The sequence below is a fragment of the Anguilla anguilla genome, chromosome 6, assembly GCF_013347855.1.
Source record: "Anguilla anguilla isolate fAngAng1 chromosome 6, fAngAng1.pri, whole genome shotgun sequence".
Classification (NCBI taxonomy): Eukaryota; Metazoa; Chordata; class Actinopteri; order Anguilliformes; family Anguillidae; genus Anguilla; species Anguilla anguilla.
The window spans coordinates 8926201-8941533 of NC_049206.1; the positions used below are offsets into that span (position 1 = coordinate 8926201).

The 15333-nt window shown below is 44.6% G+C and overlaps 1 protein-coding gene across 5 annotated transcripts in view; it reads left to right on the top strand.

The window, feature by feature from the left end:
* slc6a9 (solute carrier family 6 member 9) overlaps positions 1-15333 on the top strand; it is a 61473-nt gene that overhangs the window by 5150 nt on the left and 40990 nt on the right. Inside the window, exons 2-3 of one of the 5 annotated variants that reach the window (XM_035421993.1) lie at positions 3590-3654; positions 11042-11360. In XM_035421993.1, the coding sequence (XP_035277884.1) occupies positions 11331-11360 (30 nt within the window). In that variant the 5' untranslated portion in view covers positions 3590-3654; positions 11042-11330. Of the gene's footprint in view, positions 1-3304; positions 3655-9579; positions 9733-9764; positions 10840-11041; positions 11361-15333 lie in introns of those variants that run through there. The other 4 variants (XM_035421991.1, XM_035421992.1, XM_035421995.1 and 1 more) reach the window with 4 other exon arrangements.

The following is a 15333-nucleotide window of genomic DNA, read 5'->3' on the forward strand; positions in this document are numbered from 1 at the left end:
GCAAATATTTTTCATTTGAAAACAGAAATTCATTTCAGAACACAGTGCAGATGATGCTACTGAAACTGAGATGATTTTCTGTCATAAAGTATTTCATAAATACTTGGCATATACGCTTTAAGCCTGATTTACGGACACCTTTAACATGTGAAAAACCTTTTTAGTGCACGGAGAACCAATAACGTGACCAGTGATTGGTCATGGTATTTGTTTTGCACCAATCATTGGTTGTGTTATTCATATTGTGTGTGCTCGAAGGTTTTGCACCTGCTAATAGTTTTTTTAAGTCGGGCTCTCACGGAGTTAATGTTAGACCAGGACACTGTCCTTTCAGCGTTTGCTCATGTTCTTATACAAATAGTGCGTGTAATATATGGTGTTGTCCGTGGCGCAACCATCCTTACTGCAGTGTGCTGAAGTAAACATTCAGTGAAAACACCCGCTGGATTCTCGCCAATGTTTACAGTATGCCTCATGAGTTTAGCCAGAGATAGAACGCAGTTTCTTCCGATACCGGCTGTTGAGTGTTGAGATCGAGCTGAAGTAAGAGAACGGATCTGCGAAAAGGATTAGGCTTAACACTTCTTGCCAATATTTACGGTATACCTCATTAGTTTAGCCAGAAATGGAACACAGTTAGTATTTTGATAAATAAGAGCTATATAATTTGGACGTGTTTGACGACGGAAACGTTCACTAGGCAAATACTGAGTCTCCTTGTGTTTTTGTGTATTGGAAAAACTTTTATTTCTCCACACTCTATACTCCTTGTGTGCACTTATGTACCAGAATTGTGTGGATCGGGTGGGCCAGTCCACAGCAAGGATGCAGAATGGTTTGGTCTACCTCAGTAGTACAACGATTGTAATGGAATCAAACAGAGCTTTTTTTAAATGGAAAAACTCATAAAAAATTAAATGTTGTGTATGAAGGCGTCAGTCTTCATCCTTTATACTGGCTCTACATGCTACCTGCTGTCCGCAGAGTCCACATGCTGTGACCTTCCAGAAAATATATATATTTTTTAAATTTAAAAAATCCCTTGTGTTTCAATGTCTAAGAATGTCAGACAACGGCATCTCAAATGGGTCAGTTTTCACCCATGGATGAGTCGTGTTGTCCTCTGCATGCAGCTGGGGGGCGCCACTGAGCTGGTGGAGTCAATACGAAAGCAGTTCTTTTAAAAACCTAACGCTAGTTAGGCCTGTCACTTGATTATCTTGGTGCCCCAGACAGTGGGAAGAGCTGAGCATTCAGGCAGATTCTGCGAGTGTTCTGCTGAAACTAAATTCACGTACCGCTTAGTTTCTTAGTGGCGGCCTACAATATGGGGATGATTTTTATGACTTCGGCCTTTTGAAATGCTGCCTGAAATGAATGAATGCTGATAGTTTTTTTTAATTGGCCTAGCGATTGAGAAATGAGGACCAGCTTTTTCTTACTGTTGTCTTGGACTGTATGTTTAAGTGGCCCCCTTTTTACTGTACTGGTTTTTTTTTCGAGATTCAAGTTTTGAAACATTGATTGATACGAAGGTACGACTTGCACAACTCCCTCTCTTTGTATTCCCTAGTTATTGCTTACTGACGAGAGGAATGACAAACGGCGACTGACAGAAATGATGAAGCCAGACTTGTCCGGAGGCCGAGATACAAGTTGGTTCTCCTTCTCTGCGTTGGAGTACCATAAATTTCTGTGCGCCGAAGCTAGTAATGTTAGGTCATCCTGGTATGTCCACCTCATCAACGCCTTGTGTAACCATGGGTGTGGGGATCAGCATAACAGCCAGAGCACAAGCATTCCAGGTGGTAGTTAAATGGTGTTGTGAAACCCACCCCCATCAACCCCTCCACGCAAAGGACACCCCATCTCATCTTGTGAGAGCACGGCTTTGTGCATTCTTGCGTCTGACGGGCTCGAGCTTGACACAACTGTGCTTTACTCTGGATATATAGTGAGGTCAGACTTATTTTTTTTTTTTCGTTTTTGTCTTTTTCAGTAGCCAGTGTCAGTTACTTTTACCCCCGCCGCTGTCTGCGTTTCACGTAATGGAATTTCGCGTCTTGGCTGGTGTCCCAAGTGCAGATGCTCTGTTGAGTCCAAGTGCTCTTTGTGTTTTTCAAAGGTTTGGCTGTGCTTTCCTCCTGTGTGTTTTCTGAGTCAGCATCCAGTGGCCAATGTGTTGAATCGGTCCTCAATGTTCAAATGGAGAATGTTTGGACCGAATGGTGAACTCAACTTAACAGGCTGATTATCAGGAGGAGGAGTGGGTTCTGCATCAAAAGCCTTTGGGAGCTGGATGGAGAGCAGTGGCTGTGGGAACCTCCTTATTTTCACTTCCTTGTGCAGAATGTCTTCTCTTTTTTTTTGCTGTGGTGGGTGAAAGTTAATTTGATGCGGTTTTCCCTTTTCCCCGTTTCTCGGGAGAGCGATGTCGTTTGTTTGCCGCCGGAGTGCGTTTCAGGAGAGCCGTCTCCCGCTGGGCCTGGCGGAAGTTGTGTTCCGCGCGGCGTCGGTGATTTAATAGCGCGAACACTGCCCAGAACGCTGTTCAGAGGAATATTCAAGTGTGACTTCCTGTACACGACGCCTGAGACACTGGCGGCATTTCAGCTCCCGAGTCATTATTGTTTACCAACCTTATATAGCTCTTTTTCCCTTGCCTATTGAGGAGTGTCATTTTACAGTGCAACCTAACACAATCCGACCAAACAGAATCTTGATAGAATATCTATAGATCTGTTGATCTACAGAATGCCGTTACATTTAAGTACATGAGGTTTTTTTGTTGTGGAATCACAATATAACAATAATATAATTTCAGGGTGAACACAAGCTGCAGTGAAGAACAATTACTGCAGTGGGGAAGGTGTTTGTCAGTCGGTTCCGTTTTGGGTGAAAATGCGGCTATGTGACTAAGTGGAACTTTGCTGTCATGCAGAGGAGAACCCGGGCTGAATATTACCACGCTCTGCTTTCAGTTTTCTGGGTTTTCCCTCCAATGGCTCAGGCCACAGAGGCAGTCAACCAGCTTCACCTGCAGGCCAACAGAACAAGGAAAAAAGTAGAGGGCATGGGGGGGGCATCTTTTTGTCTGAAGTGTTTGAATGTCTAAATGAATCATACCGGCAGGGTTTCAGTGAGCGTCACAGGGTCGTACGTTTTGTGTTGAGAGCCAGGAAGCGTGCGCACGTTGACCAACATCGCGACGCTACTTTTTTTTCAACCGTGCATCCTGCATCCTCTCGAAACACCCTCGAACAAAAGTGAAAGTACGCTGATGTGGAAAGAGCTCCATGTGTTGTGTGTGTGTGTGCGTGTGTGGGTGTATACCCTACAAGATATTTCCTTATCTTCACAAAACTTATAGGCTACTTTCTTCCTCAGCTGTCTGTCCTTCGCTTGGCTTTTGAAACCGTGTCTGTACCGCATGTCAATAGTCTTCGCCACGTGTTTTTCAGTTGGCTACTTTTTTTTTGTCGCGTCTTTTTGTCGCATCTTGTTTGACGGCGTCTTGTAAGTGTGGTACATAGTCAACCTCCAGTTTTCTATACTTTTCGAATGTGTTTTGTGATGCTTGGCTTTCCAGATGGACGGATGAGCCCCTCATCGCTATGACGATGTAAATGCAAGCTTGCTGGGGACGATGGATTGGTAAGGATTGTTTTTTTTTTTGTGTAGTTTTGGAGAGTTTCACATTTTCTGCTACCTGCGTTTAGATGATGTGTGATAGTCGTTCTGCAGGAAAGCTTTTGGGCACATACATGTATTTACTTTGAGGGGAAAAGTAAAAAAAAAAAGATAATTCAAGAAATTGATATTAAGGTTCTGTCAAGGCCTGTAATTGAGAGCGAGAGAGGGAAGAGAGACAGAGAGATGGAAATTTCCTAAAGTGCTATATTTAGAGAGGAGTGAGATGGCAGTGTCCACTGGGGGATGCTTGTGGAGACTAATAACAAATATTCCGCAGTTGTTTTTGGGACTGCGTGTCCCCTCATCTGAAGGGAAAAAAGGGGACGAGGAGAAGGGACAAATTCAGTTTGACAAGCGCTAAAGTTCTCACCAGTCTCTCAGCACTTTCACACGAGGCTCTTCCTGGATATTACACCGTATTATGAATGAACCACCACTGTGACTGACTCATATGATTTTCAGTGTGACTGACTCTTCAGGGAGAAGCAGAGAAAGAATACACAGAAGAGCCTGATTGTTACATTTTCTGAGGCACTAGGCCCTTGAGGCAGATGTTTATAGCTTAGTTGTGCTAAGCCTCATCAAAGTAGCTAAAAATGCACATCCACTCCACAGCTGTGCGCTTCTACGGTGTTGCCAACTACGGAACTGAAAGTATGTTTGTAAACCTGAACCTCGTGCCACACCGGTTTTGGCTATGCGGGACGCCGTGCGTGTTTTTAACTGATGTAGCCTAATTCCTGTCTTTGAAAGCCCCGTGGTTGATGTTCCTTCCTGCTATGCTGATGCTGATGTGGCTTGTGATAAGAGGCATTGCTTGTTCACACGCAATGGGCCTCGTTCACGAAACATGCGTACCATCACATTTGATCGTGAACCGTGTGTAAGAACATTTCCAGGAACGCGGAATTCATAATTCATTTTTTTCTAGTCTGTATTTGTTTGTGGCTGCTTCCTTGTGCTAATCGCATGAACAGGGTTGCTCATTAAATTTACAAACAGTCAGCATTCATCATCTCATACACCCGGGATATGCACAAAAAACAAATTAGGCCCATTGTTTTCTCTTTCTCTGTATTACTTGTGGAAGGGGTCTGTGTGTTGAGACTCTTTAAATCAATTAAAATGGGATATAATTTTAAAGACCCTGATTTAAAGGAAAATTTTATGACCCCGAGGATTCAAAATAATTTTATTGAATGTTATATATGAAGAGCCAAAGAAAATAAATACTGTGATATTAAGCTTCTTTAATGCAGTTGAGATGCAAAACTGATGTGTCGCTTTATCTTGTGGCTTAATGAACACTTCAAATGCAAAAAAAAGAAAAGAAAAGGGACTTTAATCGTGTTGGGGTAGAAGCTTTGCCCCACGTCCCCAGTTAAGCAGACTGTTTCACAGGGAGGGTAAATGTACATGTTCGTGTAGTGCCAGCAGATTACATCAAGGGTGGAGGATTTCAGAAATCGGCTTGTGTTTATCTTTATAGCGCACAGCATATAGCAGCCATTATGACCCAAAAAGCGTTGAATAAAATTCTATTCAGAGTGGTGTCATTTGCGCAAATTTTTTTCATAGGGATTCACAATCAATAAAACTGTTTTTTTTTTCCTTGTCCCCTTTTTGACCCATTTTAATGCAAGCAGTCTCTATAATCACCTTTAAAAAAAGTGGTTATATTTATTTTGGCCGCTGGGCCAGTGGAAATGTACCTGCAAATGTACCTGCACCTCTGGCGGAACACTGACCTACTGCCGGTAACGTAATGTAAATTCCAGAACCATTTTACATCTAAGTGATATTGCTTGGGGAAATAATCTGGCTTCTTATTTCAGACGGTAGTTTTCCACTCCCCAAAGTTCTTTGATGTTGTTTTTTGACGTAGCGAGGTGCCAGTAATGCAACCCAGACAGGCGAAGATTGGCTTGATTTACGACGTAGCGCTTTTGTCAGTGTCAGTTGTATTTGGACGACGGCCTGTCAAAGCAGACTCAGTAAATACCTCACCTGGGTCTTTTTGGATTAGCCTTGTGCCCCATTAAGTAATCACTGCATCTTGCTACACAAAATGTTCACACAGAGCTACCAGTCCCTTGCGAGCTTTTGGGAGCTGAGTTTAAGATGTCCACCATTTGTTTGTTGCCTTTCCTGATGTGGTGGAGATCTGTCCACATGTCTTATCACTCTCTCTAGCCGCCTTACCAGACATTGCCACCTGGAGATATGAGGAGAAGGAACTAGGCTAATTCTGGCCATCAGGCTGCAGGTTGGCACTTGGCCGAAATCTGTGCCTGTCAGTCACAGCCACCCCCCCCACCCCCCCCAAACCCCCCATTCCCCCCATTTCCAGAGTCAGTGTTGGTCAGCAGCAGTTACTGGGCTATGGCTGAATGTAACTGACTAATCCAGTTAAAAGATTAGCCAGGACCAGCTGCATGGGCTTTGCTCCTTGCCTTGTAGTGAGCTGGAGCTCAGCGGGATCAATGGCGGGGTCTGCAGAGTGACCTCAGTGCACTCGACCCCGGCCTCTCAGTGTCCAGCACAACAGAGCGGGGGGACATCGTCCCCTACACAGGTGATCTGTGAGTGTTAGAAATGTCAGTCAAGCCTAATTGTTACAGCAGAGAGGGGTCTAGATTTTTTTTTGGGTGTGTGTGTTGTCATGTCTTTTGAGGTGGTGTTTGTGTTCATCTGAAAGGGACGATCGGTCCTGCTCATGGGTCTGTCTTTTCAATCGGAAGCTGTAACTGTAAGCTGCAGCAATTAAGTTTAGTTGGAATAAGATCCCGGTGTGTTGCTCAGCTCTGAAAACTGTATTTGACAATGCAATTTCTAAACGGGCTCCAATTTCACTGTTGATATTTAACGTGTGGCTCTGTTATTATTATTACAACATATAAGACTTAAGAGCCCATTGTGTGCACTGTTTCCAGTATTACATAATAAACATATTGTAAGCTAAGAGCTCCATATCAACTCAGAGAGTATTTTAATGCCTGAAGTAATGCATGGTGTATCGTGAACTCACGTGACTGAATACTAATAAATGATCTAGGCACTATTAGTTTATGTCATTACTTAACACTTAATAGATCATCAGTTTATGAACGTCAACTCACTAATAAGTCATACATTAATGAACATGCCATCAACTTTGCTGTAGAGTGGACAAAATTTGCATTTCAATGTTGAACAAGCAGCTTGATATTTAACTGAAATTTTAAAGTGAATTCAATTATTTGGCTTTTTTATTTATGTATGTATCTATTGATTTTTGTGTTTTCAATCCATAAACCAGCTGGCTAGCTAATCTTGCCAGCTTGTTTGTGCTCTCTAATTTCTGTTGCTTTACTTCCTGCGAGAATAATGTGAAATTATTGAGCCCGAGAATCACCATAGTAACTTATCTGGTTTCCAGGCCATTATTTAGAAAGGGATGACCCAGACAGGCCAGCAAAAGTTAAAACCAAAGCGAAGATAATATTTTTCAGAATGCCAGACACTGGCTACTTGAATGTCATCAAGCCATAATTTAGTGATTATGGCGTGACTCAGGTCGGATAAAAGCAGTTTTTAAGTTGCCAGTCTGGAGAACGCCTGGTGCCGCGGGCCATAATTTAGCAGTGCCAAGGTGACTGCGGTAGATCAGTAGACTCTCTCTGTTCTTTGCATCGTCTGGGGCAGGTCCGTCCCCGCCATTTGAGCACTGAAGTTTCCGTTATCAGCTTTGTCCATCGAAACCATAGATGCGGTGAGACAGCTGCCATCCTATAACTGCAGCGGCCTATGTGAATGATAAGGATCAGTTTGTGCGGCAATGGGGCGGGGGGGGGGGGGTTGTGTGAGAAGGGGACAATGGGGGGGGGTGTGAGGAGGGGACAATGGCGGCAGGCGAGGAGAGGAGGGGACTATGGGGGGTGGGGGGTTGTTTATCAAAAAAGGGGGAGAATACCATGTTTGTTACCATCATTGGTTGACTTTCCTTTTCTTTTCGGGGTTGGGGGGTAGGGAAGCGTGTTCACCGCTGTATTTTGCAAAACTTAAATAAAAAATAAAGAAATAAATAAAAATTAAGGATCACTTTGCCAGAGCGCTTTTAACTAAATGGAGGCAGGGGAGAGGGTGCTAACTTGCATATTACTTCTAATGTCTTAGAATATAAATTTATATAAAAACAATGCAGTAACAATTATGAACAATGTATGTTTTTTATGATTACAAAATACGTATATTTACAGTATGTTGAGGTAGGCAAAGCAGGTAGGCAAAATGGTCTGGGGTCCCCGAAGTGCTCACAAACCTATTGGGCTTCATGTACAAAGCGTAGTCAATAAAGTTTCAAAATTCAATACCAGAAATGTTAACTGAGGTTACTGAGGTTAACTTATTACACTGACAAATAATGTTCTGTAGTGATGTAAAATTGGAAACTGTATATTTCCAGTTTCACATCACATTAAATTGCAGTTTTTCCAGTACTTCCTTTTTATTTCTGTGAATGAGTCATACAAATTTGATTGGAAAACCATTTTAGGAGAAGTTTGAGTAAAGTGAATGTAAAGTGAGAACTGCGAAAAGAAAACAGGGGTAGATCCACTAAGAAAGCATACCGAGGGCAGTTTGTATGTATTTCAGACTAGTCCCGCGTCCAATTTTTTATTCATGGTTAATCCATTTTGTAACAGTTCATGTGATGATGAACAGAAACAAACCGTTTAAAGATGAACAAAAAAGCTGAACTGATTTGTGGATTGTTGTGGATTGCGGTCAAGTGCGTGTCTCGCACCTGCATTGATTTTGCGTCTTAATTAAACAGGACATTTTCGATTTTCAAGATTACCGCATGCCCTGCGTTACCTCGTATAAGATGCCCCTTTCGCAACACAGCGGCAGTTTAATCCTCGAGAGGAGTTGGCTCACTGTAGTGGCTGCAGCCTGTCTGGTCCTGAGACGGCACAGCTGTAAATGACACCTTTCATTTCCCGCTGCACCGCACCTGCGTGGAGCCAGCCAATCGCCTCAGTCTCCCTCCTGAAAATCACACCGCGCTGGCAAGGAGGCCTGCTGAACCAATGGCGGCCAAGCCTTGTGTACCAGGCCTTGCGTTCGTGTGCTGTTCCGGAATTCTTGTTTGGTGTAGGGTGGGCCAGTCCCGTTTCTGAGGAACACTGGGGCATACTGGTACAGAATTTTATTTTATTAAGTGCTGAGTTGCGATGGCACGCCCCGTACTGGCCCTTCAGGACCGGAGCTGCCACCCCGGTGCGAAACGGAGATCTGTGCTGGCAGGTGCACGGTATTCTGTGCAGGGAGTACACACTGTGCTGAAGACACGCTGAGCCAACTTGAAGATGAGCCAACATCTCAAGCAGGGGCTGTGCCACTCCTGTCCCAGAATACCTGTGCCCTCAGTCACTTAAAAGCAGAGGTGGGAAAAATCCAGGTTCTGAAAGTTAAAAAAAATCCTCCCCAGTATTTTGCTCCAGTCACCTGGATTTTGCTAATTAGCACCATTATTCAGCCAGGAGGTGGAACTAGTGAGTGACATCGGCTGACGGAATTCATGGGTGGGGGGGGGGGGGGGGGAGAAAGAAAAAAAAAAAAAACACCCGGCAGGACTTTTAACTTTCTTGACACCCTGGATTTTCCATCTCTGTTTACAAAGTGTGTCCAAGGGGATCATCAGTTACAGGAAAAGCAGTGACTGCCGCAGCAGCCGCTTCTCCCCGATCTGTGCCGCACGTGGCGGCCCGAAGACCTCCCTGAATTTCAAGCGTGCGCTGTAGTTTTCCATCAGCCCTCCCCCCCCCTCCGCCGACCACCCCCTTCACCACGCCCCCCCACCCCCCCTCGCAGTGTTATCATCCCGGTGTGTTGCTCTCATGCTAAAGCAGATTAGGGGAACCTGATGGGCTAGGAAATACTCCACGAGGAACAGCAGGTTCCCCTCCTCTGACATCATATCTTATCTGCTAGTTCCCTTACAAAGCCGCCTCCCATTTTTAACCGTGAACTCACTTCGTTCGCTTTCTGCAGTTGGTAAGTTTGGTCTTTGTAGCTGCTTGGGTTGTTCTGTTTGTGTTTTTTGCCGCATTTTGCTCAGAGCTGTGTTTAGCACTGATAAGCAGTCATTGAAATCTCTCTATCCTCTGTGCATTGCTTTGTAATGCAATATTGTTGTGGGATAAACTTGGACCGGATGTTCTGTTCTGCAGACAGCATTGCTGAGCTGTTAACATTTATGGCAATTCTTCTTTTTTTAAAAAAAAAAAAAAAAAAAAAAAAACAAGTGATTAATTTTTAAGGAGTGTCTTATTTATGATTTGCATGTTTATTTCCGAAGCAGCGTCTCACAAAGCAGGCATTGTAAATTTCCTCCACTTTAAATATAATCCAAATAATTTTTTTTTCATATGTCGATTTCACTTTCGTGAATGCCTTGACTTCAGAGCAAGCTGACATTGACCTAATTTCAGTTTTATACTTTATTTCATACATATAAATCATTTTTTACTGCATTCATTGCAATGTAAACATTAATTCCAGTGAGCAGCACTATTAAACCTAATCCGTTCTTATTAATTTTGTTAATAAGAAAAAAATCCCCTTCAGTGATTCTCTGCTTTCTGTTTCAAACTTCATTGTGCCATTTGGAAAGAATCCATTTTTTAAAAATTAATAGCAGTGCACCTCATTACCTTTCTTAAGCTGCTTACCATACCATGGCATATTTGTGTGGGTCACTCTGTTCCTCGCTCTGTTCTCTGTTGCAAAGTCCGGCAAAATCCCTTTTTTTCCCCCGGACGCCAGGCTGACCTCCTCGGCCAAGTTTGGCTCACATTCCAGAGCAAAGGAGCCTGGTGTGTCTTTAGCACCTTAATCCTTTCAGACCGGAGGAGAACAGGTTCTCCATTGTCTGAAGTGTCATCTCACGCTATTTTTAAGCATTTTGTTTTTTTTGGGAGTGTGAGGCTGTTTGGAAAAAACATGGCCAGGAACTAAACTTTCTCTCCTTCTTTCCTGTCTGTTGTGGCATAGCTTTATTATTCACATCGATCACATTTTTTTTCTTGGTTTAAAAAGCCAGCAATTAGATTTTTAAGGTACATCTTATTTACAAATGTGGCAGCTCACAAAGAAAGCATGGTAAATCTCCACTACTGTAAATCTTGTTTGGTGCATTTCCCTTTTTTTGTTTTTTTTTTTTTTTTTTACTTCACTTTTTCAAAAGTTTTATAACCACATGACTGGGACATCTCTACCCCCCCCCCCCCCCCACCCCGCTTCTCCCCACCATTTCCCCAAAAACCCCTGTGTCCCCCGTCCCGCTGTCACATGTCCTCTTTAGAGTGCACAAAAGTTCCTGGATTAGCACAGTCTCGGCACAAAGGAGAGGCGCTTCGTCGGCAGCACAGCGGCGGCGAGCGGCAACACAGAGAGGGACAGACCGAGGGGCCAGGGAGGCACACACGAGCCGCTCCACCACCACAACAACAACAACAACCACAACAACAACAACCAGCATCCCCCCATCGACTGGACGAGACAGAGAGAGAGAGAGAGAGAGAGAGAGAGAGAGAGAAGGACGCCGCAACCTTCACGGAAGAGGTGCCCCTGGCGGGAAAAGCCGCTGAGCCATGGCGGAGAAACGGTTTGCCGGGATACTGGTGAGTCTCAGCTTTTCCTTCCTTTCTTTCTTTCTTACTTTCTTTTTTGGTCGGTACTTCCTCCGTTTCGGCTTGGGGCCCGACTGAATTTCAGTTTCTCGCCGTGTGGTTGAGGAGTTACCCGAATTACCTTTTGAATGGAATTTTAAATGAATCTCCTGTGAGGGCTGCATTCACAGTTTCGAATGAAGCCGTTTTAAAGAGATGCAGCAGAAGTTTTTAGGTGGCGGTCTACTCAAGCGTGTTATTAGGTGAGCGGTGTGTATCGGAGCATGCACCCTTTGACCCACCAGTCAGTTGCCTTCAGTTTGTCCTGTCGTTAAAGAACTGCAGGTGCTCCTCCTTAACCACGACTGTCCGGTGGGCTGTGTAAGGATGGGGTACTGTTTGAAGAGTCAGCTGAGGCTGATGTCATTTCGGTCGACACGCAACGCTCTCTCAATCTTGCTGAAACATTATATTGACACTATTCAGTAATTCGCCAGGTAAGGAGGCCACTGCGTTGGTTGTAAATCATTGCACTGGTTTCCTGTAAATCATCTGAGATTTTCTAACTACTGTAATACCATTGAGTTTCCAGAGTTTCCAAATCACAAAGCCCGAAGCTTCCCCAAATGACAGACAGGAGACGTTTGCATTCTCAAAATCTGTGTGACTCCAGACTTTCTACTCCAAACCAAGCCTATGGGCAATATTTTAGCTAAAGTTTCCCAAATGAGAACTGTAAAAAAGAAAAAGTGTGAGTAATATGTGTGCTTAACGTAGTTACCTCAGCGTACTCTCTTATTTGCCTCTGTACTGGATTCACCCATGCGGTAGGCAGTATTGAACATGGGCAAGAGAACAGCCAGGAAAGCAACGTGGGCTGGCTGAAGTTAAGTGCATTAAGTGCAGCAGGCCGAGCCTCTCGGTTTGAAAGAATCTCAGGCGGGCATCAGCCGTCCCAGTCACTAAACCAAACGACTGTGCCGTTTTAATTTCATATTTCTCCCTCTGCGCTCTGCCGCGCCTCTTCGAACCTAAACGGCATGGAAATGCGCTTGACTTCCCGACCGCGGGCAGCTCGTTGGCGCCCCGAGGCCTGCTGGTGAAGGGGACGTGCTCTAGTGGGCACCCTGGCTCCACTGCCGCCGCTCGCGCCGCGCCGCGGCGTTCAAAGCTCGTCTCGTAAGCGAACGCCCTCCGTAGCCCAGCACCGAGCACCGAGCGTGTCAGTCGCATCACGTCCTTGTCGTAGAGAAACGTGCGGGAGGGCACTGGTCTGCGTTACAGTGGATATATTTAGGATAATATAGCAATGCAGATCTTTTAACAAATTAGCATTTTATTCATTATTATTATTTTTATTTTTTCCAGTGGCCTGTTTTAGTAACGTTTTGATGTGGATTAAATGTCTTTGGAATATTCATTGAATTGACTTCGACACATTTTTCCAGTCTTAAGTCTTAATTCCATTTTTTTCCTCTCTGAACTAACGATTCATTTATCTTATAGACCTGTAATTATATATCCATAAATGTACTGTAATTACTGTACAATCGTCAGCCTTACCTCAGTCATAACATTAATAATTAATAATTAATCATGACATCTGAATTCTCCCGCGCTATGTGCCGTTGTTTATAACACCATAGGGCTGAAATGTAAGTGAATTTGTCTAATTCTGAGACAGAATTTTGATTGGGTCTGCCATTGTCAAATGGGAAGGTTCCCATTTAGCCTCCAAAAGCCAGTCATAGAATTTTTATTGAACCACGCTGGACAAGCTTTCAGCCCTTTGCTGTGTTAACCATCCCGCCAAGATGAACATTTACTTAAAATTGCCCAGATAGAAAGTGACTCTGGGCCGGATCGACACCGATTCTGGCTCAGCAGTGCTGACTTCGGGCCAGATTCGGCCCAGATCCAGCCCGGAGTCGCTTTCTATCTGGGTATGCAGTGTATGCAGTCGCTTGAAACCAAATAAAAGTTCTCCAGTGAGGCAATGGGAAGGCTTAATCTTAATCTGTATGGTTTGCTGATGGAGAATGTGGATGGATAAGAAGTGCCGACACTGTTTTGATCCGACAGTTTACGAATGACGAATGCAAAAACAAAAAAAACAAAAAAAAAATCATGAAGTCACAAAAGTAAACAAGCTGAGAAAAAGCTGCTCGCCCGGCTTCCACCCCTTATCTGATTGGCTGAGAGATGGCTGTGGTCTGGGCTGTTGTTTTCCAGCGACGCGCTACGATATTGACCCCTGGGACTCCTCTGCTTCCCATCAGCACTTGACATTGACATTGCCCCGCACACCACGTGCACACACTTCTTTTTTTTTTTTTCTTTTTTTTAAGTACGGCATTTATTAATGTTTTTATAAAGTATTTAAAAAATGAAACAAATTTTAAAAATGAAAGACTTAAGAAACTGTAGGGAGAGCAAAATAAGTTGGAAAAATTTAATTAATCAGATTTAGTTCTGTGGGAATAATAGAGGCTCTATTATTCCCACAGAGCTAAATCTGATGAATATGGTCAATGGTGGCCTATTAGTCTTTTTTTTTTATAAGGGCTTATCCTTAGATTGTGTTGAAGTTCAGACTTTACTTATTAAATTTTTCCAACTTATTTTGCTGAGCCCACCTTCCCTCCCTGCAACCTTTGGAAAACAGACAGATCTGAACAGGTCTTAATGGGAATCCTCGCGTTTGATAATGGCACACCCAATCAATATTCTCTTTCAGCATTGGAGAGAAGGTCAGCCATTCACGCTGGGTGAGGCCCAGCAGTGATTGCAATCGTGGGGCATGATGGACGGCTCTTGTTGCCACGGCACCGAGCGGCTGACACACTAGGCTTCCCTCGATCCGAACTCGCTGAAAGAGACGGCTTATCTTCAAAATGGCTTTCTGGGCCTCACTACAACCTTGTGGACTATCTGCTACTTGCGCTAATTACCAGCTCAGCCCTTCCATTGGAAGTGGCTACCTCGCTGTGACCCCCCCACCCCCCGAGCTCGCGGCTCAAACTTTGACCCCCGCGCCGCTCCTCGCCGTGGATTTCGGTAAACACGGCCCGCCTCCTCGGCGACCACGGCAACCGCGGCCAGTAAGGGAGGCGCCTTGGCGGGAGGACGGGCCCGTCGCCTGTGGTAGGCTCACACGCCCGGTGGCCGCGCTCCCTCGTGTAGCACGCTGCTCGACGTTGCTCTCGCAGAGCAGAGCCAGCATGGCGGTAAGTGGCCCGTGCTGATTGGCTCACGCTGCGGAACCGCACGCTTTTGATGCCTGGGAACACAGGGAAACTTTATTGTTTTATCGGCAATTGATTATGATTTTTCTGTGGGGGGGTGGGGGGGGAGGATATGCAGCAGCTGGCTTATGATGTCAGTTTGAGGGGTCGTCTGTCTGTACTGGCCCCTCAAGGGTGGAACAAACTTCCCACAGTGGTCAGGACAGCAGAATTTGAGATTGAGTCTGAAGACACAGCTCTTCAGTCTGCATCTCAGTTCACCTCCTGTTCCTTCTCCTAACACTCCTACCTTCCGTACCAGTCCAGGTTACGGTATTTTTTTATGGTTTTAAGCTTTTTCTTCTTGGGACTTGCTATGGATGCAGTCTGTTACTTTTCTGGATGTTCTACTTTTGCTTCAGACTTGCCTGTTTCAGAGTGTTGTTAGACGGGTGTGGCTCTTATTGCTCATTTAAATCCGGGGAATTAATTCATGCTTCTACACTGTAAGTCCTGTACCCTGTATGTGAGCAGCTCCAAAGTGAATGTCTAAAGTCGAGGTGTCTTGTTTTTCCTTTTCTCCCCACTGTGGAACAGCATGGAACCATAACAGAAAAGCGACTGTGGCGTTAATGTAGCTAGTTCATTCTTGGACGATGAGATGCTCTGATGGAATTATGGCTCAGCTCTTCGATATTGTTGTGCAGTTGTACATTTCCCCCCCCCACTCCCCGCGCGCCCCTTCACCGTGTGTCCACGCT